This window comes from Oncorhynchus clarkii, chromosome 26 (genome assembly GCF_045791955.1).
Source record: "Oncorhynchus clarkii lewisi isolate Uvic-CL-2024 chromosome 26, UVic_Ocla_1.0, whole genome shotgun sequence".
NCBI lineage: Eukaryota > Metazoa > Chordata > Actinopteri > Salmoniformes > Salmonidae > Oncorhynchus > Oncorhynchus clarkii.
Genome location: NC_092172.1, coordinates 38,430,852 through 38,453,722, shown reverse-complemented (window position 1 = coordinate 38,453,722; position 22,871 = coordinate 38,430,852). Strand labels below are relative to the sequence as shown.

Here is a 22,871-nt window from a genome sequence, read left to right as displayed (position 1 = left end):
AGAAAAACCCTAGCTTGATGAGTTGATTATTTAAATCTGTTGTGCTAGGGGAAAAACCCTAGCTTGATGATGAGGTGATTATTAGAATCTGTTGTGCTAGGGGGAAAAACCCTAGCTTGATGAGTTGATTATTTGAATCTGTTGTGCTAGGGGGAAAAACCTAAATGTTGTCCCGAGGACCGAGTTAGGGAAACGCTTCACCACACCTCTACCAAACATAATAGTTTTATTTTGATTTAACCAAGTAAGACTCATTGAGGTTAGAAACCTCTTGCCAGGTTGACCAGGGAAATAGCAGCGTGTACATAACATGTTTCAAAAAATACAAAATACATCAAAAATATTCAACTGTAGCTATCAAAAACATTGTCTTAAAAACCGGGAAGGACACTTAACTCCCCAAACTTGAATATCTTTTGAAGCATGTTCCAGAATGAAGCATGTTCCAGAATGAAGCATGTTCCAGAATGAAGCATGTTCCAGAATGAAGCATGTTCCAGAATGAAGCATGTTCCAGAATTATGGGGGGAAAAATCTTGTTTCCCCATATCAGTTCTAGACTTAGGAACAGACAAGGACGGCAGCTACTGAACGAAGACTGTATTGAGTGACTGACCTGGTCAGGAAGGAACAGAGACACAAAAGGGGCTGCCTTATCAATGCTTTCTATTTACACAAAAGTGCACCAGTGTGTTTGCACCATGGAGAGAGGTCCATTGCACCAGGCCATACCAATCACAGTGATGGGTGAGAGAGGAATCTGGCATTGGTGATACATCTTAAAAGCACCATGATACACTGTGTCCAGAGTTAAGGTACTTGCTAAGGCCTGCATATAGGCACTATAATCCAGCACCGATAACAAAGTGCTTTCAACAAGATCCTTTCTGACTAACATTGAAAAACAAGTTTTGTTCCTAAAAGAGAAACCCATTTTAAACTTCAGTTCTCTGGTGAAGTTATCAATGTGCTGTTTAAAATGCAGCTTTTCTTCTAACCAATTCCCAAGATACTTATAGGTGACCTTATCAGTTTCCTGACTTTTTAGAGTTGAAATCTGCAAGTGACTCCATGTGTCTACTTTCAAAGAGAAAACTCTAAATGTAGCTTTCCTTGCATTAAGCACAAGTTTAAATTCAAACAGCATCAAAAGCCAACTGTAAATCCTGAAAAGCCTTCAAGATGTACTAGAATAAATCATTCTGTCATCAGCATACAGTCTTCGCTGTATCATTTATATGCATTGTAAAAAAAAGGATCAGACCTAAAATTGAGCCCTGGGGAAATGAGCCTTTGAAGCTCAGATGTATTACCCTCTGTGCTACACACTGCATTCTGTCAGAAAGGTCGGTTTGGAACCAATCCAATGCTTCAACACATAAACCAACCTTTTTTTGTCAGGGATTGGTCAACAAAGGCCTTTGATAAGGCAATCAAAAATGAAACACAGTGATGTTTCTTGTCCTGAGCATCTAGGATATCACCTACAACCTTAAGTTACTGCAGTAATTGTACTATGCTTGGCTCTAAAACCTGACTGGAATTTAGATCAAATTAAATATTATACAGAAAGTCTTTAAATTGTGAGTTCAACCAGCTTTTCCAAAGATGTTTCCAGTGCAGACAGTTTACAAACGGGACTATAGTTATCCAACGTTATCCAATTGACCCGCACAACACATTGCCTGAATACATCAATCGACCAAGATGTATAAGGGTAAGCTGCTTTCCAGACTTTTGGAATCGTATCACTCGCCAATGAAGGATTGAATATATGCGTGAGAAGGACAGCAAAGATCTCTGCACCAATTTGGGGAAAATAAATGTTACATTGGTCCGGGCCGGTCGATTTCTTAATATTAATAGATTTTGAGTGTCATTACGATTTCTGAAAGTGTAATCTGGGTAAAATGAAGTAGATAACCGTAGGCCGGCTTCCGGAGTTGGCAACCTTCTCAAACTCTCTATATGAACGAAGAAAATACACATTCAAATATGCTTATCTTTATTTATAAAGTACTGTCTACTTGCAATTCATTATATCGTCGCAGTTACAGCTCAACTTGTGCGGCCTTACGCATTAAGTAATCTCCAATAACGCATTGAATATCTTCAATCGACCATTTCTCGACATCTAATGAGTTTTAGTAATTGATATCTAGCAAATTGACCCACACAATATATCAATCGACCAAGATGCTTAATTTATATTCTCTTTATTTCACATACATTGTAATGACCCTTTTACATTCAGCCATATATTCAGATACCACAACAGAAGCACTGATAACATATTAATAAGATCACATTTATTTCCATTTTCATGTACCAAAAATGTGTGCATTGGCTCTGAATGGCAATGTGTGAGCTTGAATGGAAGACAGAAGAAACATCTCAACATTCCAACAATGGGCATAATATCCACAGGGAATATGGACTTCGGTGTACTCTAAATTTGTGACTCTCTTATCTTAAAATCAACATGTAATCATTGCGCGCAAAGTTGACCAAGTACATGTCCTACCCATTCCAGTGCGTGCCAGGGACGCACCAAATTTCTGTAAATACTGCTTTTCACTCCGTTGGCCTACTCTGCGCAATTGGTGCCTCGTGGGTAATGACAACATTGGGAACTCAAGAACTCTGTCATTTATAGTTCCAAAATGCATGCGTAATTACAGCAAGTCGTTTCACAGAGTAAGTTAATTATGTCTGGTGGATGCACTGTGAATCTTCAGGTGCCATTCCGGGTAGACCCGGTATTGCGGGAAGATCCGGTCTGTCAATAAAGGACAGTCGACATTGTGTGGTGTCTAGAACATTCAATGGAATAACCCCTTGGTTGTCGTCGTGTGTTACACGTGTGTTGCACGTCCCCGTAAACGTACGTATTGTACAGGCTTTGGAGATGGCTGGTGAGGAAATTCTCCAAAACAAATCCTTCAGCATCTTTCTGAATTCACGTCGCATGAGACAATACAGAACTGGGTTCAAGCAGCTATTGGCATGCGCGAGGCACACAGTCACCGGGAATACATAGGTGTGGACCAAATAGTAGGATTTATCCCAATTGACAGCGTTAAATTTCACCAATACACCCCAGAATGTGATGGCGTGATTTGGCATCCAGCAAAGAAAGAAGGAGAGGACGACGATGGTGACAGATTTGGTCACCCTCGACCTCCTTTTGGGGTGGTTGTTGTTCATGCTCCTCAGACGGATAAACCGTAAGAGCATCAGATAGCAGACGGACACTATCAGCATGGGTATTACGAACGCTATGATGATTTTTTGGAGATGATAGAGCGCGAGCCAGTCATGTCCCTCAGGGAACCTGATGAGGCAGAGCTTCTCCCCCGCCACTACGGTCACTGAGGAGAAAATGGTAGTGGGTGCTGTGGCAATGGTTGCGGAGACCCACAGCACCGCGCACACCAATTTCACCGAACACGACCTCTGTCTCGACCGGTTCTTCAGAGCCGAGGCGACAGACCAGTATCTGGTCACACTCATAGCAGTCAGAAAGAACACGCTAGCGTACATGTTCATAACTGTTACGGAAAGGATGATTTTACACATGGCGTCTCCAAACGGCCAGCTGAAGTCCAGTGCGGTGTCCACTGCCCAGAACGGCAGAGTCAACACAAACTGGAAGTCCGTCACTGCCAAGTTGATGATGAAAAAGTTAATACTCGATTTCTTCCGGCCCTGTTTTAACCTCATTAGGAAAAAGACTAACAAGTTCCCAATTAACCCTACCGCGCACACAATGGAGTAAACAACGGAGATGATTATCCTTAGAATCGGAGTGCCGTCCGCGGTCACGTCAATATCCTCCAGACTGCCGAATTTGTCATCATCCATTAAAGTCCTGTTCAATGCCAAAATCCCGCTGTGGTTGAGTAGCTCGCCCATCCTCACAGATAAGAATGCAACACCGGTGCTTCTACTAGCATCAGGTCGCTTCTCGATGGCCTATCACAGAATAGTCCTCGCGCTCCATACAGTTGAGTGCTTATTTTAGCTGTTCATTTTATGTAATTGAAGCTTGTATGATAAAAGTTATCGTGTCTACAGTCCTATATAACGCCGCAATCAATGTGAAACTTTGCATCTTGACTGGAGTCTTATACAGGTGCGTAGTCGTGCGTGTTCACAGCGCCTGCCCCTGCATCGCGTGGATTGGTCGTTTGAGACATGATGGACCTTTCTGTGATGGACCTTTCTGCGATGGACCTTTGTGAATAAACTGCTGATAGGTCTCGACAAAAATATGAATTTTCAGATACCAAAATAAAATAAATTACACTATATGTATAAAAGAACGTGGACACCCCTTCAAATGAGTGGATCCAGCTATTTCAGCCATACCCTTTGCTGACAGGTGTATAAAACTGAGCACACAGCCATGCAATCTCCATAGACAAACATTGGCAGTAGAATGGCCTTACTGAAGAGCTCAGTGAATTTCAATGTGGATGCCATCTTTCCAACAAGTCAGGTCGTCAAATTTGGAAATGTCTAGGAGCATTAACGGCTCAGCTGGGAAGTGGTAGGCCACACAAGCTCACAGAACAGCACCGCCGAATGCTGAAGCCCATAAGAATCGTCTGGCCTTGGTTGCAACACTCAATACCGAGTTCCAAACTGCCTCTGGAAGCAACATCAGCACAAGAACTGGAGCTTCATGAAATGGGTGTCCATGGCAGAGCAGCCACACACAAGCCTAAAGTCACCATGCGCAATGCCAAGAGTCAGCTGGAGTGGTATAAAGCTCGCCGCCATTGGACTCTGGAGCAGTGGAAACATGTTCTCTGGAGTGATGAATCACGCTTCACTATCTGGCAGTCGGACAGACTAATCTGGGTTTGGCGGATGCGAGGAGAATGCTACCTGTCCAAATACATAGTGCCAACTGTAAAGTCTGGTGGAAGAGGAATAATGGTCTGGGGCTGTTTTTCATGGTTCATGCTAGGCCTCTTAGTTCCAGTGAAGGGAAAACTTAATGCTACAGAAAACAGTGACATTCTAGACAATTCTGTTCTTCCAACTTTGTGGCAACAGTTTGGGAAAGACCCTTTCCTGTTCCAGCATGGCAATTCCCCCATGCACAAAGCGAGGTCCATACAGAAATGGTTTGTTGATCGGTGTGGAAGAACTTGACTGGCCTGCACAGAGCCCTGACCTTAACCACATTGAACACCTTTGGTATGAATTGGAACGCTGACTATGAGGAATCTCTAATCGCCCAACATCAGTGCCCAACCTCACTTATGCTCTTGTGGCTGAATGGAAGCAAGTCCCTCCAGCAATGTTCCAACATCTAGTGGAAAGCCTTCCCAGAAGAGTGGAGGCTGTTATAGAAGCAAAGGGGGACCAACTCCATATCAATGCCCATGATTTTGGAATGAGATGTTTGATGAGCAGGTGTCCACATAGAGTACTTGGTAGTTACAGTCCTTCGAAACACGACCCAGCCAAGCCGCACTGCTTCTTGACACCATGCCCGCTTGACCCGGAAGCCAGCCACAGCAATGTATCGGAGGAAACACCGTACACCTGGCGACGGTGTCAGCGTGCTTGCGCCCCGGCCCGCCACCGGAGTCGCGATGGGACAGGCTGCGTCGTCCATGGGGTCTCCCGGTCGCGGCGGGCTGCTGTTTTTATAGGGGAAAAAAGGTCCCTGACATTTAACAAAATATAATGAATTATGGGAGATTAGTTACTTGACCATTCGCCAATACTTTATGGTTTGAATAGGACCAATATAGTGTGGCAAAACAATGAAACAGTTGTTCCTCCCTTGTGCACGAAAGAATACCAAAACCTCCCCCTAGTCTAGCCTACTCATATCGGTTTCCTTATCGGCTTTAACATGGCAGACATTACATGTCTGTGTTTTTCCTTCTTCATTCTATGACATTTCCATATTTATTCTCGACATTTTGTGCCAAACTGACCGTCCTCTTCCGCTAGAGGGGGCAACATGATGGCTCAACCAGCAGTAGCTCAGTGAAGGACGCTATGGGGAACGTGTCAATCTTGTTCCACGGAGGACCGTGTGTCTGCGGGTTTTTGCTCCTCCTTTGTACTCGATTAATTAAGGTCACTGATTAGTAAGGAACTCCCCTCACCTGGTTGTCTAGGTCTTAATTGAAAGGAAAAACCAAAAACCCAGCATAGGCCCTAGGTGGAATGAGTTTGACACATCATTTCCATAGGGGGATACACAGTATTCTGAGCTCCAAGATGAAAGTATAATTTTCACAAAGGAAACATAATGCAATTGATCGGTCGTGTTTATGATTTCCTTGGAGTTTGGGCTCCTCACAGTGCATAATGCACACAGGTCCCGTTATACATTGGTGCTCTGCGCAGTAACCATGCGAACGAGATTATACAGTAGGCTAAAGTGTCTCTGTATTCATATAATATACAAGCAATATTATTTAATATGGTGTTACAATCGTAATATTAGCCTTTATTGCGTGTCGGGAAGCCTATTTGACATCCGGTTAAATGTGTCAATTCGATTTTCCTCAACTATCCCACTTTATTTACAATTGCACACTATACGTATTTTTATTTTAACAGGCAATCCAAATAATGTAATGTAATAGTTTCCCCATCACCTACCATCCCCTGGGCTACTACTGAAAGGCATTCTATTCTCTCAAGTCCACCCACTAAACTGTATCGGAGAGGGAGGTTCTTCAGCAAAGTTTGGCTTGTTAGGGAAAGTTCCTAACTGTCAGGGCTGTCGAAGGGGCCTTGATGGAAGAAAGGAAGACATCGTCTTGTCAGCAAACGACACTTACAGTTTACAATTATTGGAACGCAAAAGACGCGTGTGAAAATCACTGAGGAAGGATACAACGTCTTACAGAAGTTAATTAAGTTTATATCGCCGGCGTCACGCTTTCTATGTCTAAAGTGCATGGTTCTAGCGGGATATAAGTGTTTCACTACAAAATTGAAAGTGTTTGAAATGACAGTCGGTACAGTGAGGATAAAGCATAATAACATATTGTCTTTCTTTACCTTCCAACAAGATGATTTACTTACACTGCGGACTTGCACAACCTTTCTCTCCAATTTACTTTCTGGTTGCAGCGGGGATCTTGGCGATGTTTAACAACAGTAAAACATTTGGATTTGAACAAGAGACGGGTAAGCCAGCCTCTTAAAATCAATGAATCATTCGTCTGACATATAACGTTACTTTTATTTTAAATAGTTTTATGCAATAGTTCAGCTATGCTGGCATTTTAAAATGTCAGTAACAAGGGGACCTCTGCAGACTATTGGCAACTGCTCAGCTCCACATAGACTGAACTCACACACACATAGCCTAGCGATGTGACTGATCTCCGCAGCCTCAACTCACACACACATAGCCTAGCGATGTGACTGATCTCCGCAGCCTCAACTCACACACACATAGCCTAGCGATGTGACTGATCTCCGCAGCCTCAACTCTCACACACATAGCCTAGCGATGTGACTGATCTCCGCAGCCTCAACTCTCACACACATAGCCTAGCGATGTGACTGATATCCGCAGCCTCAACTCACACACACATAGCCTAGCGATGTGACTAATCTACGCACCCTTTACACACACAGACTAGTGATGTGACTTATCTACGCAGCCTCAACTCATGCAAACATAGCCTAGCGATGTAACTGATCTACGCAGCCTTTACACAAACAGCCTAGCGATGACTGATCTATGATCTATGCAAGCAGTTCACTTGGGAAATATTGACACTTATAAAGGTTATGTTCTCCCATTTTATGCATTGAATGAGGTGCCGAAATCCCATGAGCACATGACTCAAAACAGACGTGATGTTCCCAGGCTATACCTATTTCCAGCTTGTATGAGAACAGCTACAGTATTTCCGTTTTTTTCTCCCCCACCAGAGAGATGCATAATTGAGCCGCCTCTAACGCTCCAGGCCATGCTTAAAATTCTAGTAGCCTAGCTGTAGTTTGCTACCCTAAACTTTACTTGGGTCATGCCTGAATATGTCATATAAACACGCTCATGCTTACCTATTGTGTCTGTACCTCACAGTGATAGTCACATTCATTCCACTAGTCAATTTAAACTGCCCTGCAAACAACATGAGTGAATGGCATCAGGATTAAATTGTGTTCAGTTCTTTAAAGTATTGGCTCCCGTTAGTCCAATAACTCATGCTGTGTTAGGATCAGTGGAGGCTGCTGAGGGGAGGACGGCTCATAATAATGGCTGGGACGGAGCGAATGGAATGGCATCAAACCATGTATTTGATGTATTTCATAACATTCCACCTAATCCATTCCAGTCATTACCACAAGCCGTCCTCTCCTATTAAGGTGCCACCAACCTCCTGTGTTTAGGATACTAGATACAGTAGTTAACCTAAAGTTGGCCTCTGAGCTGAAGTGTCTTGGTGTGAGAAAAAAGGGGGGTTGATTTAAAAAAAGAATACCAGTACTACACTTACTTTTGAACAAATATTCCAGTTGTGCATCTCTCTCTTTCTCTCCCCTCTTCTCTCTCTCCTTCACCCCTCTCCCCTTGGTCTCCCTGTGTTCTGTATCAGTCTTAGTGAACAAGGGAAAGGCCTTCCATAAGCAGTCTAGATACACCCTTGGGCTGTTTGACACTCTACCGTCCATACAAATCAACCTTAGCGGGTGCTCTGGGGAGCCAAGGCTAAGTGTAATCGGTTTGCGAGGCGATGGACTGACACGGGGGAGATAGCTTGGTACTGCAGCAGTGGCATTTGGGATGGCGCCTGACTCTACTGGTGGGCACTGTCCTCTATCAAAGGATTCAACAGTCTCGGGGTTGGCATAACACATTCCCTGTGAGAGCAACTCTTAACACCCCAAATCAAAGAAAAAAAACAATCACTACCCTTCACTTCCTATATACCTCCACCGCATCTCACCCATTCAAATCAGCTCCCTGTTTACTCCTGTGAGACTGGTCTGACTTTTGAAGTGAAACCCGTTCTGAATTCCTCTTTGAATTTTAGGCAGAAATAAATATGGCTTACAGATCTTTCTGTTAGGTCTGTGTTTTATAGAAAGGATTAGTGCTGTTTTTATTCTCCTCTCCTTTGTGATGAATACATTTGTCACTGTCATAGCTTTTCAGGTAAAGAGATGAGAAAGTCATGATAAACAGTATACATTCCTGAAGTTAGTAGTATAGAGATATACAGTTATATTGCCATGGAGATTCAGACATGGAAAACCAGTGCTTTGACGAAGCCACTTTCACTATTCATTTAGCGTAATAGTTCATTTGGAGTTTTTCCACAAATCCTGGAAAATTTGCTTGCAGCAAACGTTTAGCCTAAGTACTATGTAACAACATGTACTTACACTGATTCCACTGTGACTACTGATGTAACTACTACCATGTGATTACACTGTGACTACTGATGTAACTACTACCATGGGATTACACTGTGACTGCCTATGTAACTACTACCATGTGATTACACTGTGACTGCCTATGTAACTACTACCATGTGAATACACTGTGACTGCCTATGTAACTACTACCATGTGATTACACTGTGACTGCCTATGTAACTACTACCATGTGAATACACTGTGACTGCCTATGTAACTACTACCATGTTAATACACTGTGACTGCCTATGTAACTACTACCATGTGAACACACTGTGACTGCCTATGTAACTACTACCATGTGAATACACTGTGACTGCCTATGTAACTACTACCATGTGATTACACTGACTGCCTATGAAACTACTACCATGTGATTACACTGTGGCTGCCTATGTAACTACTACCATGTGATTACACTGTGACTGCCTATGTAACTACTACCATGTGATTACACTGTGACTGCCTATGTAACTACTACCATGTGAATACACTGTGGCTGCCTATGTAACCACTACCATGTGAATACACTGTGGCTGCCTATGTAACTACTACCATGTGAATACACTGTGACTGCCTATGTAACTGCTAGCATACTGCTAGGGCACCACTAGCATACTACTAGTGCACATCAAGCATACTACTAGGGCACATCAAGCATACTGCTAGGGCACCAGTAGCATACTACTAGGGTACATCAAGCATACTACTAGGGCACATCTAGCATACTGCTATTGCACATCTAGCATACTACTAGGGCACATCTAGCATACTACTAGGGCACATCTAGCATACTACTAGGGCACATCTAGCATACTACTAGGGCACATCTAGCATACTACTAGGGCACATCAAGCATACTACTAGGGCACATCTAGCATACTGCTATTGCACATCTAGCATACTACTAGGGCACCACTAGCATACTACTAGGGCACATCTAGCATACTACTAGGGCACATCTAGCATACTACTAGGGCGCATCTAGCATACTACTAGGGCACATCTAGCATACTACTAGGGCACATCTAGCATACTGCTATTGCACATCTAGCATACTACTAGGGCACCACTAGCATACTACTAGGGCACATCTAGCATACTACTAGGGCACATCTAGCATACTACTAGGGAACATAAAGCATACTACTAGGGCACCACTAGCATACTACTAGGGCACATCTAGCATACTGCTATTGCACATCTAGCATACTACTAGGGCACATCTAGCATACTACTAGGGCACATCAAGCATACTACTAGGGCACATCTAGCATACTGCTATTGCACATCTAGCATACTACTAGGGCACCACTAGCATACTACTAGGGCACATCTAGCATACTACTAGGGCACATCTAGCATACTACTAGGGCGCATCTAGCATACTGCTATTGCACATCTAGCATACTACTAGGGCACATCTAGCATACTACTAAGGCACATCTAGCATACTGCTATTGCACATCAAGCATACTGCTATTGCACATCTAGCATACTACTAGGGCACATCTAGCATACTACTAGGGCACATCTAGCATACTGCTATTGCACATCTAGCATACTACTAGGGCACCACTAGCATACTACTAGGGCACATCTAGCATACTACTAGGGCACATCTAGCATACTACTAGGGCGCATCTAGCATACTACTAGGGCACATCTAGCATACTACTAGGGCACATCTAGCATACTGCTATTGCACATCTAGCATACTACTAGGGCACATCTAGCATACTACTAGGGCACATCTAGCATACTACTAGGGCGCATCTAGCATACTGCTATTGCACATCTAGCATACTGCTATTGCACATCAAGCATGCTGCTATTGCACATCTAGCATACTACTAGGGCACATCTAGCATACTGCTATTGCACATCTGGCATACTACTAAGGCACATCAAGCATACTGCTATTGCACATCAAGCATACTGCTATTGCACATCTAGCATATGATTAAAGTGCTGTGAGGTGCATGCTGCTATTAAAATTCATACCGTTCTTTGAACGGTGCTTGTGTGCGCGCGTACGTTTCTGTCTGTGTGTAAGTGAGGGCCTTAAGCCTCATCCGCTCATTGAAGGTGGCACAGCGGGCCAGCACGCCGCCGATCACCGTGATGATGCCCCCCTGCCAGGACCCGGGTGTAGGCAGACGTAGCGTAGGAGAGTACAGCAGACTGATCGACACTCCAGTCAGCTTCTATAGTAACCCGAAGCCCTAGTTAGTTAGCGCCCGTTGTGAGACCTCATCCACGACTCCACATGACTATTGCCTGCCATTGGTGGATACTGGGTCACATGCTCATCCTCAAATAAAAAAGACTGACATACTGTAGTCATATTCAAGTCCTGTTTAAATGATGGATAGTGTATGTGTGCCTTGTGCAGATGGAACTGTTTACAGCTTGCCAAGTTTGTTTACAACCTCACAGTCAATTAGTAGACAGCATGTTTTTATTTTCTCTCCCAACCAGAGAGCTTTCTACAGGGGCCTCCGGAGTACGAGGTCGTTCACCCCTACCGAGTGGACGCCAAAGGTCACTTCCTGTCCAACTTTGTGTCCTACCACGTCAGCCGGGTACAGCGGAGGGAAACCCAGGGGGAACCAGGAAACCCTACACGGGTGTTCTACCAGTTGCAGCATGGTGGCCACAATCTGCACTTCAACCTCACCCTCAACCCACACCTGCTGGCTCCTGGCTTCCTGACTGAGCGAAGGTACGGTGGCATGGAGGGGGCCAAAATACGCAGCAATGGCCCTTCGCTGTGCCACTTTATCGGGGACGTGTGGGACCAGGCAACCATGAAGGGGAGGGCGGCTATAAGCACTTGTGACGGCCTGGTGAGTGCGAGAGAGGGAGATAGACCGTCACTGCTAACCTACTGAAACCGTCACTGCTAACCTACTGAGACCGTCACTGCTAACCTACTGAGACCGTCACTGCTAACCTACTGAGACCGTCACTGCTAACCTACTGAGACCGTCACTGCTAACCTACTGAGACCGTCACTGCTAACCTACTGAGACCGTCACTGCTAATCTACTGAGACCGTCACTGCTAACCTACTGAGACCGTCACTGCTAACCTACTGAGACCGTCACGTCACTGCTAACCTACTGAGACCGTCACTGCTAACCTACTGAGACCGTCACGTCACTGCTAACCTACTGAGACCGTCACGTCACTGCTAACCTACTGAGACCGTCACTGCTAACCTACTGAGACCGTCGCTGCTAACCTACTGAGACCGTCGCTGCTAACTTACTGAGACCGTCGCTGCTAACCTACTGAGACCGTCGCTGCTAACCTACTGAGACCGTCACTGATAACCTACTGAGACCGTCACTGCTAACCTACTGAGACCGTCGCTGCTAACTTACTGAGACCGTCGCTGCTAACTTACTGAGACCGTCGCTGCTAACCTACTGAGACCGTCGCTGCTAACTTACTGAGACCGTCGCTGCTAACTTACTGAGACCGTCGCTGCTAACCTACTGAGACCGTCGCTGCTAACCTACTGAGACCGTCGCTGCTAACTTACTGAGACCGTCGCTGCTAACCTACTGAGACCGTTGCTGATAAGCTACTGAGACCGTCACTGCTAACCTACTGAGACCGTCGCTGCTAACCTACTGAGACCGTCGCTGCTAACCTACTGAGACCGTCGCTGCTAACTTACTGAGACCGTCACTGATAACCTACTGAGACCGTCACTGCTAACCTACTGAGATATCTGTTTTTACTTTCACATCCTAAAGGGTCATGCAAAACGTTTAACTTCTAGAACTTCTCTGTTCCTAGGGTAACAAGTCAAAGTAGAAATACAATTGATCAAAAACATAATGTTGATCAATGCCAATGACTGGTCCTAGCCCGTTTTTGTTTTCCGCTTTGGTTCTGTGCATGAGACTGGATAAAAGTGTTTGCTAAATTGCATATATTATTATCATTATACAAAACCAAAGAAGATTTATTACATTTTTAGGTGAAATTGTAAATGACGATTCATTAGAGGTATATTTAATTCCTCTAGCTCTGATAAAAATATGCTAATGCTTTGCAATAAGCAGTAAGTACTACTGTATAATGTTGTATGCCACACTGGCTTCAACTTAGTTTCAATATTTAAACACACGTCTGAACAGATGATGTTTATTAAGTATTATTTTTTATAGTTGTCTCTGAATTCATTACGTGCTGTTGGCCTCATTCCTGTTCTGTTAGTGTAGTTATATTATTAGATTGTACCATCCATGGAAAACCAGTGACTGGTTGGTGAAGGGAGCTGTGCTTGAGAGGATGCGTTTGATACATCACAAGTGTTAGAGCGCCTTTCATCTAAAATCAGGCTGGATGTCATCGATGACATGTGGGTGTGAAAAACATCATCATGCTTCCATGAACAGAACAAGCGATGGAGCCTGTGTTGTGATTACGCATGATCAATTTACCTCTCATTGTCTTACCTATCCACTAGTGTAGGTCACTCAAACTGAATCATAAAGCATGTGTTCACTGTCACATCTGTGACCGCTGTCCACATACCACCTCTCCTCTGTGACAGCTGTCCACATACCACCTCTCCTCTGTGACCGCTGTCCACATTCTACCTCTCCTCTTTGTTCACTGTCACATCCCATCTATCCTCCGTGATTGCTGTCCATGTCCCATCTCTACTTTGTGACTGCTGTCCATGTCCCATCTCTCCTCTGTGATTGCTGTCCATGTCCCATTTCTCCTCTGTGATTGCTGTCCACGTCCCATTCCTCCTCTGTGATTGCTGTCCACGTCCCATCTCTCCTCTGTGACTGCTGTCCACGTCCCATCTCTCCTCTGTGACTGCTGTCCACGTCCCATCTCTCCTCTGTGACTGCTGTCCACGTCCCATCTCTCGTCTGTGACTGCTGTCCACGTCCCATCTCTCCTTTGTGACTGCTGTCCATGTCCCATCTCTCGTCTGTGACTGCTGTCCACGTCCCATCTCTCCTCTGTGACTGCTGTCCACGTCCCATCTCTCCTCTGTGACTGCTGTCCACGTCCCATCTCTCTTCTGTGACTGCTGTCCACGTCCCATCTCTCGTCTGTGACTGCTGTCCACGTCCCATCTCTCCTTTGTGACTGCTGTCCATGTCCCATCTCTCGTCTTTGATTGCTGTCCACGTCCCATCTCTCTTCTGTGACTGCTGTCCACGTCCCATCTCTCCTTTGTGACTGCTGTCCACGTCCCATCTCTCCTCTGTGACTGCTGTCCACATCCCATCTCTCGTCTGTGACTGCTGTCCACGTCCCATCTCTCCTTTGTGACTGCTGTCCATGTCCCATCTCTCCGTTGTGACTGCTGTCCACTGTTCTGTGAACTAAGATAACAGATGGCTAGACCACGTCCCATCGTCACAGAGGAGAAATGGGACGTGGTCTAGCCATCTGTTATCTTAGTTCACAGAAGGAAAAAGCCTTAATTTTCCAACTGATCTTGCTGTAATAAATGTTTCACAATGCCAGAGTCACATTAAACGCTTTAGGACATTTCTGATGAAACTGCAGTAGGAAACCACAAGCCCTATCCAACAATATCATACTGTTCATTATTACTGTATTCCTTTCTCCATACAAGCCCTATCCAACAACATCATACTGTTCATTATTACTGTATTCCTTTCTCCCTACAAGCCCTATCAACAACATCATACTGTTCATTATTACTGTATTCCTTTCTCCCTACAAGCCCTATCCAACAACATCATACTGTTCATTATTACTGTATTCCTTTCTCCCTACAAGCCCTATCAACAACATCATAATGTTCATTATTACTGTATTCCTTTCTCCCTACAAGCCCTATCCAACAACATCATACTGTTCCATTATTACTGTATTCCTTTCTCCCTACAAGCCCTATCCAACAACATCATACTGTTCATTATTACTGTATTCCTTTCTCCCTACAAGCCCTATCAACAACATCATAATGTTCATTATTACTGTATTCCTTTCTCCCTACAAGCCCTATCCATCAACATCATACTGTTCATTATTACTGTATTCCTTTCTCCCTACAAGCCCTATCAACAACATCATACTGTTCATTATTACTGTATTCCTTTCTCCCTACAAGCCCTATCCAACAACATCATACTGTTCATTATTACTGTATTCCTTTCTCCCTACAAGCCCTATCAACAACATCATACTGCTCATTATTACTGTATTCCTTTCTCCCTACAAGCCCTATCCAACAACATCATACTGTTCATTATTACTGTATTCCTTTCTCCCTACAAGCCCTATCCAACAACATCATACTGTTCATTATTACTGTATTCCTTTCTCCCTACAAGCCCTATCAACAACATCATACTGTTCATTATTACTGTATTCCTTTCTCCCTACAAGCCTTATCCAACAACATCATACTGTTCATTATTACTGTATTCCTTTCTCCCTACAAGCCCTATCCAACATCATACTGTTCATTATTACTGTATTCCTTTCTCCCTACAAGCCCTATCAACAACATCATACTGTTCATTATTACTGTATTCCTTTCTCCCTACAAGCCCTATCCAACAACATACTGTTCCATTATTACTGTATTCCTTTCTCCCTACAAGCCCTATCCAACAACATCATACTGTCCCATTATTACTGTATTCCTTTCTCCCTACAAGCCCTATCCAACAACATCATACTGTTCCATTATTACTGTATTCCTTTCTCCCTACAAGCCCTATCAACAACATCATACTGTTTATTCATTATTACTGTATTCCTTTCTAATAATATATCTCTCAATTTCTGCCTTTTTTCCATTTGTTCTAGAAATTCAAACATTTGCATGCAAAGCTAAATATTTGTGATACTTCTAAGTTTAAGTGACTGTAAATGCTTGTTTTCCCCACAATAAGGGACTTTTGGCCAATGGGGAAACTTTCTCAGAGTGTCCTCTTAAATGTCCATGTTCTTGACCAGTCAACTTCTAGTTGAATCCAAGGTCTATATACTGTATAGTGAATCTGTCCTTTTAAACTCTTTCAACCTGGAGGAGGGGAACTTACTGGACTGGAAATGTTGTTTCTTTAAAATGATAGCAATTGGATATATCATTTGGCACAATGCCACATCTCGCTCTAAGTTCCACAGCTACGGCTGAGCCAGAAGCCCAGAGGCCAGACTGCTGGGTTGAAGACTGTCATAAGTCTAAATCATTGTTGCGGAGCATTCGCGATTTAGCCATTATAGTTATGACTCAATTTTAGTTGGTGCGTTTTCTCTCATATGTCCTTGTTTTGCTCCCAAAGGGAAGGGAAAATAATCACATGATAAATCCCAAGATAACTTGCGTTTATGTAATACTGTAACCTAATGGCACATTTTCATGAAGCTGATTGCATTTATTTCTCTCTGAAGCAATTTTGACCCATCTCTCACCCAGTAGAATGTGCTAACTGTGTTCTTCCCATATCAAACCAGTTGTGATCCCTTGTTCTCCCAGTAGAATGTGCTAACTGTGTTCTTCCCATATCAAAGCAGTTGTGATCCCTTGTTCTCCCAGTAGAATGGGCTGTGTTCTTCCCATATCAAAGCAGTTGTGATCCCTTGTTCTCCCAGTAGAATGTGCTAACTGTGTTCTTCCCATATCAAAGCAGTTGTGATCCCTTGTTCTCCCAGTAGAATGGGCTGTGTTCTTCCCATATCAAAGCAGTTGTGATCCGTTATTCTCCCAGTAGAATGTGCTAACTGTGTTCTTCCCATATCAAAGCAGTTGTGATCCCTTGTTCTCCCAGTAGAATGTGCTGTGTTCTTCCCATATCAAAGCAGTTGTGATCCCTTGTTCTCCCAGTAGATTGTGCTGTGTTCTTCCCATATCAAAGCAGTTGTGATCCCTTGTTCTCCCAGTAGAATGTGCTAACTCTATTCTTCCCATATCAAAGCAGCTGTTCTCCCAGTAGAATGTGTTTTACTGTTTTATTCCCCTCTTTCTACCCAAACAATGTGCTTGCTTAGGACTGTATTTTTTTGTATGAATAAAGCATTTCTGACCAACTTTCTCCCTGTACAATAGGATCACTATATTTCTCATATACTGTATAATACATTTTGACCTCACTTTCACTCCATAGAATGTCCTTGCTTAGGACCATTTAAATAAATAAAATAATAATAACGCAATTCTGACGCCCTTTCTCCCTGTACAATATGATCACTATATTTGTCTCATAACAAAAGCAACACTGACCTACCTCCCTCTGTAGACTGGGCTGTTCAAGCTGTCCCAGGAGGAGTTCTTTATCCGGCCATTGGAGCGGTCTAGTGATGAGTTGACGGCACCACAAGTCCACATTATCTACAAGCGCCACACCTCCCCCACCCAAAGCCAGTTGGTACAGCCCATCTCTGGAGACCATACCACCAACGGTACCTGTGGGGTCAAAGGTGAAGCCTCCCGTCGTGACCTGGCATCACACACTCCATTATAGAGGCCTTAGAGGATGTGACTGTTCCAATACTTTAAAGATGCACCTTTCCTTCCCTTCCTTGAACTAATCACCAATCTCATCAGGTCGGATTGGACAAAACAAAGATCCCACTTCTGACAACAACTGATTTTGCATGTCAGATCCAACCAGACCCATCCAGATGGTGCCAGATCAGTCATGCTTTATGGAAGGGAGGATGCATTTTCTAAGTATTCAAACAGGGCCGATGCACTGAGCGATCCCTATGCCAACCTGGATCTATCACACAAACACATACACTGTACACACACACACTGAATTCCACTCTCTAGAGGTGGAGGAAGACGGCCTAGGAACAGTTGGGCTGGCAATGGGGCCTGTTTGAAATACCAGGAGCCTTAATTAAGCCCTGAAACACATTGCCGGATGAAATATCCGAGAGGCAGTATTATGCAAGAGAGATATGTAAATATGCCATTAGGAATTCATTGCAGGCCCCGGGACTTGAACTATTTTGAAAATAACTCTTTGGAACTCACTTGAACGTGCACTTCACTGGAGTCTTGGTTGACTTCACCCACAGGGAATAGGTCAAGAGAATTGTTGGAATATCCTGCAGATGGCTGGGGATGCTAGAGAGAACCAGGAAAGATCATCTGGCTTACCAGGCATTTTAGGGGGGAAATAAAACCTCTTCCACCAGACTGTAAACTTCTGTCTCAAGCATGCATAAAATCCCCACTTCCTCTCTCACAGGGTTAAGCGTGCGTTATGCTCACTTGAATTCCCTCAAGACATTTAGAAAAGACTGAAGTGTCTCTGTTGTATGTTTCTTTATAGAGTACATGTTATGTTCAACACAATGCATCAGTGTGTACTGTATAGGGTTCTAACGCTGTTGCCACTTAGCTGACTTTTCACACATATGATGTACAGTTTTGGATAAATTCACTATTGTCTATAGTTGGAGTAACTGACCTGATCAAACACATAACATGTTTTACGTAAACATCCCTTACTAATATATGGTGTATCGAAGTTCAAACCAATCAAGGATAACACAAAAAATGTCTGACTTATTCCATGCTATTTTTAAACACAATACTAAAGCTACAACTCTACAACCACAATATTTGTCATGGCTCCGCACTCAGATCCCGCTGCGGCGTTGGAGCGTGTGGAGAGGCAACGGGAGCGCTGGGAGAGACGCCAGCGGAGGAAGAGGAGGATACGCCAGCGTTCCATCAGCAGGGAGAAGTGGGTGGAAACGCTGGTGGTGGCCGATTCCAAGATGGTGGAGTACCACGGCACCAAGGGCGTGGAGAGCTACGTACTGGCTGTCATGAACATCGTAAGTGTCTGCTAGCCGTCTGTACTGACTGTCATGAACATCGTAAGTGTCTGCTAGCCGTCTGTACTGGCTGTCATGAACATCGTTAGTGTCTGCTAGCCGTCTGTACTGACTGTCATGAACATCGTAAGTGTCTGCTAGCCGTCTGTACTGGCTGTCATGAACATCGTAAGTGTCTGCTAGCCGTCTGTACTGACTGTCATGAACATCGTAAGTGTCTGCTAGCCGTCTGTACTGGCTGTCATGAACATCGTTTGTGTCTGCTAGCCGTCTGTACTGACTGTCATGAACATCGTTAGTGTCTGCTAGCCGTCTGTACTGGCTGTCATGAACATCGTAAGTGTCTGCTAGCCGTCTGTACTGACTGTCATGAACATCGTAAGTGTCTGCTAGCCGTCTGTACTGGCTGTCATGAACATCGTAAGTGTCTGCTAGCCGTCTGTACTGGCTGTCATGAACATCGTAAGTGTCTGCTAGCCGTCTGTACTGTCTGTCATGAACATCGTGTCTGTTAGCCCTCTCTGTCTCACTGGGTTTTCTTTTGGTAGGGTGTCAGCAACACCAAAGTTGTGGGTTTGATTCCCACTATTACCAAATATGGGCTAGTGTGCTGGGTGTCAGCTGGAAGTAGCCTTTGGTCGGCTGAAATGGCCTTTCTTTTATTTCCAGTGCAAACTTCTTGACCCTACTCTAAATCCATCCCAGTAACTTGCTTATAGTTCTAGGGAACTAGGTTTCAAATAACTTGATTTACACATTAGCTTCTTTGCTTAGGTAGGCTGCAGCCTCGACAGTAATTCTGTTGTCACTGTATGTAGGCGATGTTATGTAACATCCATGTCAACAACATCATCCAAAACATCCCATCTTGGCTGGGTCAATGCCTATGCTAGATGCTTCCATGTGTTTCACCCTCATCTCTGTTCTGTTAGTGTTGTGACATGTTTTGATTTATCGCTCCTTCCCCATGTCCTGTAGCCCTCATCCATCTCTTTTATCACTCCTTCCCCATGTCCTGTAGCCCTCATCCCTCTCTTATTGCTCCTTCCCCATGTCCTGTAGCCCTCATCCATCTCTTTTATCACTCCTTCCCCATGTCCTGTAGCCCTCATCCCTCTCTTATCGCTCCTTCCCCATGTCCTGGAGCCCTCATCCCTCTTTTATCACTCCTTCCCCATGTCCTGTAGCCCTCATCCCTCTCTTATCGCTCCTTCCCCATGTCCTGTAGCCCTCATCCATCTCTTTTATCACTCCTTCCCCATGTCCTATAGCCCTCATCCCTCTCTTATCGCTCCTTCCCCATGTCCTGTAGCCCTCATCCCTCTCTTTTATCGCTCCTTCCCCATGTTCTGTAGCCCTCATCCATCTCTTATCGCTCCTTCCCCATGTCCTGTAGCCCTCATCCATCTCTTATCTCTCCTTCCCCATGTCCTGTAGCCCTCATCCCTCTCTTATCACTCCTTCCCCATGTCCTGTAGCCCTCATCCCTCTTTTATCACTCCTTCCCCATGTCATGTAGCCCTCATCCATCTCTTTTATCACTCCTTCCCCATGTCCTGTAGCCCTCAATGCTCTCTTTTATCGCTCCTTCCCCATGTCCTGTAGCCCTCATCCCTCTCTTTTATCGCTCCTTCCCCATGTCCTGTAGCCCTCATCCATCTCTTTTATCACTCCTTCCCCATATCCTGTAGCCCTCATCCCTCTCTTATCGCTCCTTCCCCATGTCCTGTAGCCCTCATCCATCTCTTTTATCGCTCCTTCCCCATGTCCTGTAGCCCTCATCCCTCTTTTATCACTTCTTCCCCATGTTCTGTAGCCCTCATCCATCTCTTTTATCACTCCTTCCCCATGTCCTGTAGCCCTCATCCCTCTCTTTTATCGCTCCTTCCCCATGTCCTGTAGCCCTCATCCCTCTCTTTTATCGCTCCTTCCCCATGTCCTGTAGCCCTCATCCATCTCTTTTATCACTCCTTCCCCATGTCCTGTAGCCCTCATCCCTCTCTTATCGCTCCTTCCCCATGTCCTGTAGCCCTCATCCATCTTTTTTATCGTTCCTTCCCCATGTACTGTAACCCTCATCCATCTCTTTTATCACTCCTTCCCCATGTCCTGTAGCCCTCATCCCTCTCTTATCGCTCCTTCCCCATGTCCTGTAGCCCTCATCCATCTCTTTTATCGCTCCTTCCCCATGTCCTGTAGCCCTCATCCATCTCTTTTGTCACTCCTTCCCCATGTCCTGTAGCCCTCATCCATCTCTTTTATCGCTCCTTCCCCATGTCCTGTAGCCCTCATCCATCTCTTTTATCACTCCTTCCCCATGTCCTGTAGCCCTCATCCATCTCTTTTATCGCTCCTTCCCTATGTCCTGTAGCCCTCATCCCTCTCTTATCGCTCCTTCCCCATGTCCTGTAGCCCTCATCCCTCTCTTATCACTCCTTCCCCATGTCCTGTAGCCCTCATCCATCTCTTTTATCACTCCTTCCCCATGTCCTGTAGCCCTCATCCCTCTCTTTTATCGCTCCTTCCCCATGTCCTGTAGCCCTCATCCATCTCTTTTATCACTCCTTCCCCATGTCCTGTAGCCCTCATCCCTCTCTTTTATCGCTCCTTCCCCATGTCCTGTAGCCCTCATCCATCTCTTTTATCACTCCTTCCCCATGTCCTGTAGCCCTCATCCCTCTCTTTTATCGCTCCTTCCCCATGTCCTGTAGCCTTCATCCCTCTCTTTTATCACTCCTCCCCCATGTCCTGTAGCCCTCATCCCTCTCTTTTATCACTCCTTCCCCATGTCCTGTAGCCCTCATCCATCTCTTTTATCACTCCTTCCCCATGTCCTGTAGCCCTCATCCTTCTCTTTTATCGCTCCTTCCCCATGTCCTGTAGCCCTCATCCATCTCTTTTATCACTCCTTCCCCATGTCCTGTAGCCCTCATCCTTCTCTTTTATCACTCCTTCCCCATGTCCTGTAGCCCTCATCCATCTCTTTTATCACTCCTTCCCCATGTCCTGTAGCCCTCATCCCTCTTTTTGATATATATATTTTTTTATTTTCCAAATGACTACAACTTCCTGTGCACTGACCCTTGTGTTTTTAGCACTTCCTGGACGGAGGCCAGACCAAGTCATCTGACCTCGTCCTCGCTCTATTGCCGTTGAGCGCATTAGGAAACTTTTTTCCAAAACACAGTAACTGTTGGGTCCGGCTGCAGCTGTCAAGGAGGGCTAGCACAGGACGGTGTATCAGGAAAGGGGATGTCAATAACAGAGAGCTCCCCTGGCTTCACCGGATCAAGTGGACAATAAGAAGAAGAGGAAACACACATTATCCTCCACATCCTCTCAGGTGTCTTGTTTTCAGCCCTGCAAACCTCTGCTTTCAACTCCACAGCCTCCTCTTATTGTGTCAAGGGAGACTGTAGTGATCATACAGTGAGTGAAGCGCACTTCCACGGTAACGGAATTACACTGAGACTCCGATTTTTCACTTTTAAAATATATATCAAACAAAAAGCATTTGATTTTCAAAGTAAAAAAAACAACTCGTATGCTGCACAACTACTTTTAACAATTTCCACTGAACATTTTACAAAAACACATTGCCAATCCTTGTGCTTAGAGTTCTATGGTTTGTTAAACTT

The 22,871-nt window shown here is 44.6% G+C and overlaps 2 protein-coding genes across 2 annotated transcripts in view; one reads left to right on the top strand and one right to left on the bottom strand.

Moving 5' to 3' along the window:
• Positions 1 to 2,249: 2,249 nt before the first annotated feature.
• LOC139384886 (relaxin family peptide receptor 3.3a2) lies at positions 2,250 to 3,964 on the bottom strand. The gene has a single exon (XM_071129785.1). It carries the CDS (start codon positions 3,913 to 3,915, stop codon positions 2,707 to 2,709), a length of 1,209 nt encoding a protein of 402 aa, XP_070985886.1. The 5' UTR covers positions 3,916 to 3,964; the 3' UTR covers positions 2,250 to 2,706.
• Positions 3,965 to 6,749: 2,785 nt separating this feature from the next.
• LOC139384817 (A disintegrin and metalloproteinase with thrombospondin motifs 7-like) overlaps positions 6,750 to 22,871 on the top strand; it is a 187,485-nt gene continuing 171,363 nt past the window's right edge. The window contains exons 1-4 of the mRNA XM_071129710.1: positions 6,750 to 7,170; positions 11,899 to 12,266; positions 17,679 to 17,859; positions 19,037 to 19,233. Of these exons, the coding sequence (XP_070985811.1) occupies positions 7,053 to 7,170; positions 11,899 to 12,266; positions 17,679 to 17,859; positions 19,037 to 19,233 (864 nt within the window). The 5' untranslated portion in view covers positions 6,750 to 7,052. The remainder of the gene's footprint in view (positions 7,171 to 11,898; positions 12,267 to 17,678; positions 17,860 to 19,036; positions 19,234 to 22,871) is intronic.